Below are 3,367 nucleotides of genomic sequence, written 5' to 3'. Positions count from 1 at the left end.
GCCCCAGGCGGGTCTCGAACCCACGGGCTCAGGCAATCCACTCACCTCAGCCTCCCAAGGCGTGGGATGACAGGCTGAGCCACTGAGCCCGGCTTATTTTTTTCTTTTACAAACTTGCCTCAGTAGGACCATGCTGCTGGTGAGTATTCACACTTCCTGATTTTCCATGTGAATGCCAGCTACCTTGCGTCCTCTCCTATCCCTTTCATTCCCAGCACTAGGTGCACATCTGTGAGCACACATGCACACACACACGCATGCGCACACACACACGTGAAAAGAAATGAATGAGAGGCCCTGGAAAGAACCTTAAGAGGTTAGTTTACCATTCTTTGACTTCAGTTCTGCAAATCTGAAGACTGTTAAAATAAGAGTGTTCATTAAATACATAGAAACATGTATTTAAAAACCTATCGTGAGGACAACATGACTGCCCTTGACAGTCTTCTGTAGTTTTAACTGTAGCCCACAGGTTAGTGACTCCCAAGCTCACTTCGTGGCCCTGACTTTCCCTCTGGGGCTAGTCCTGCGTTTCCAGCCCTGGGTGGATGTCACTAATCTGTAGGCATCTCTTCGTCAAATTTAACATCTACCCCAGAGTCTTTCTTTGTCCTCTGCCTAGGAATGTGGGCTTTCACGAGGGAGGAGTGTCTGGTCTTCGGATGTTCTGGCGAGGAGGAGGCTGTCCGGGGCACCAAAGCCTGGGAAGTGAGGGCAGAGCTGGGAGGTATGTGTGCGCGGGTGCGTGTGTGCTTGTGTGTGAGTATGTCTGCCTGCACATGTGCTTTGTGTGTGTTCTTGGGGGTGTGTGCATGCATGTGTTCGTGTGTGTGCTTGTGTGCACAAATGTACATTCCTGTGCATGTGTGTGTGTTTGCATGCGATCTTGTGTGTGTGCACGTGTGTGTGTGGGTGTGCCTGCGTGTGAGATGACAGAGGGGCATGCTGCCACAGGTGAGAGAGGCAGAACAAAGTGGACGATACAGATCCCGCAGAAACATGTGGGTCCTGCTCTCTAGCCCAGGGCGTTCTGCTTCCCATGTGGTCCTTTGCACCTTAAGAGAGAGCAGAGACTGCTCAGCCCAGGGGGTGTCCAGGCTCCCAGGTCCACAGGCACCGGGCAGCCCACCGTCCTCCCTCCAGCCCGCCTGGAACGCCCAGTTCTCCCAGCTACTGACCCGATCCTCAGAAAGGGGGACCGTGTGCACGGGGATGGGCTGCCAGGGCAGGCTGGGATTCCAGACGCCGGCGCCCTCCGGGGGAAACAGGGCTGCGAGGTTTGTCATCACACTCATCAAGGTGCGGTCCACGTCCGTGCTGCGGATGTACACCTGCAGTGGGCAGCCAAGCAGAGGTGAACATGGAGGGCGTGAAGACGTCCTGCAGGGCTGACGGGGCGCGACAGAAAGGGCAGCACACCCACACCACGATACTGGCGGCCGTTGTGGTGGCATCAGAATCACGACACTTGTGATGAGAAGAGCAATATTTTGAGCCGCCATGGGGCAGAGCAACCTGGCAGGCCAACAGCTGAATTGACAAACGAGACCGAGGAAGCCATGGCTACTTGCCACGCCAAACAATTCACACAGGTGTTTAGACTCACAGATTGTTAGAACAAAACATCGTAGAGAGGAGTGCACTTGTAGACAAGATCTCTGGCTTGTATGAGTTCCTTGGAAAACAGGCAAAGCGCTTTTACATACGGAGAACTATTTTCAATTTTTTTCAAGGTCAAGTTTCCCTCTCTCGGCTCCCCGACTTGCCTGCTCGTGTTTGTAGGACTCGTTCAAAAATCTTCTATATCTTTTCCTCACATACTCTCCTAGTTCATAATGCTGCTCCATGCCCAGCTGCAGGGAAAGTAAGAGCAACAGTGAATGAAAGCCAGCTCCACAAATCCCGTCATCCTGGAAGCCCACCTTACCTCTCCTCGTGCCATTCGTGCGCGAGCCACGGTGTGCTTTCAAACTCCACAGGGACCACCCGTCTTTAAGCGGAAGTGAGAGCTGCACTCTGCAGCCACAGTTCCCCGAGAAAGCCCGTTAGTCCTCACCGAGCACTCAACAGAGACACTTGCACACAGTGAGTGCTCAGTGGACGGCTGGTGGCTGATCTGAGGGAAGCGGGTGGCTCGTGTCTGAAGCATTCACAGAGGCTGGGCGACCTCTGGGTGGGGGTGGTGTGAAAAGACCCAACCGGCTGATGAAGTCAAGCGTGAGAAATCTGAAGGTCCCGTTCAGCCTCTGGGTGCAAGGATGCTTTTATCTGCACCATTTATTCATTCCTGGCGCAGGAAAAAAGTGGGAGCCTGCAACTCAGAGTGCGGTCTGTGAGTCCGCAGTCTTGGCATCACTGACAGCGTGACAGAAATCAAATTCTCATGACTCCTGAATCTTTAGGTGTGGAGCAAGGGATCTGTTTTTAACAAGCCTCGGAGGGACAGTGATCACTGAGCAGCATTGCGCTAGCCCAATGGCCTGCAAGCAGTGCTGTGCATCAGGAGCAAAATCATCTGGGGGTGCTTGTTGAAAGGTGGATCCCTCAGCATCTCCCCCAGAGATTCTGGCTTATTAGCGCCTGGGTGGGGCCCTGTAATCTGCATTTCAAAACAAGCACCCCAAGTGATTCAGTTGCAAGAAAAGCACGCCATGCTTTTAGAAATGCTGCATTTAAGTTTGCCTTTGTTCTGTCTAGTCTTTAAGAGATGGGATCATGCTGTGTTTCCTGCAGCCTTGACCTCCTGCAGCCTGCCTCCTTGACCTCAAGCAACCCCCCTGCCTTCTCCCAAGTAGCTGGGCACAAGACCACGCCCAGCGTCAAGTTTGTCTTTTGATTCAGAGCCCCGCCCGAGCCTCAGGGGAAGATGTGGTCACTGTGGCTGCTGCTTGGTCCCACTTGTCATGTGCTTGTCATGCTTGGCCGTGGCCACCGGCACCTCTAAGCGAGGATACGGATGAAGGTGGGAAAGGAATAATAATATATCCTGACCTGGAAAGCTGCAAGCAGATAGTTTATTTGTGTTCTGACAGCTGACTTTTGAGGAAATAGTCATCTTCTGCATACAGCAGTGATTTTCAAACTAATATGTACAGAATCACCTGAAAAACTCTTTTGTTTTTTTGAGTCAGGGTCTCACTCTGTTGCCCAGACTGGAGTGCAGTGGCACGTTCACAGTCACCACAGCCTCAGCCGTCTGCCTCAGTCTTCCAAGTAGCTGGAACTACAGGCGCATGCGTGACCACGCCCCGCTAATTGTTTTTTTGTTGTTGTTGTTGTTGTTTTTTTTGAGTTGGAGTCTCACTCGGTTGCCCAGACTGGAGTGCAGTGGCACACTCCCAGCCACCGCAACCTTGACCTGTTGGAC

General features: G+C 52.6%; 1 protein-coding gene across 2 annotated transcripts in view; it reads right to left on the bottom strand.

The window, feature by feature from the left end:
- Nucleotides 1-3,367, bottom strand: part of ACPP (acid phosphatase, prostate) — a 51,542-nt gene that overhangs the window by 30,949 nt on the left and 17,226 nt on the right. For both annotated transcript variants that reach the window (XM_008073925.1, XM_008073926.1), the window contains exons 3-4: nt 1,767-1,853; nt 1,179-1,331 (exon numbers count right to left, since the gene is read on the bottom strand). In XM_008073925.1, coding sequence (XP_008072116.1) covers nt 1,179-1,331; nt 1,767-1,853 — 240 coding nt within the window. The remainder of the gene's footprint in view (nt 1-1,178; nt 1,332-1,766; nt 1,854-3,367) is intronic.

Source organism: Carlito syrichta, unplaced genomic scaffold (genome assembly GCF_000164805.1).
Source record: "Carlito syrichta isolate Samal-C Ts95f unplaced genomic scaffold, Tarsius_syrichta-2.0.1 Scaffold316213, whole genome shotgun sequence".
NCBI classification, from domain to species: domain Eukaryota; kingdom Metazoa; phylum Chordata; class Mammalia; order Primates; family Tarsiidae; genus Carlito; species Carlito syrichta.
The sequence above is the reverse complement of the archived record's forward strand: the minus strand, read 5'-3'. Positions and strand labels throughout refer to the sequence as shown.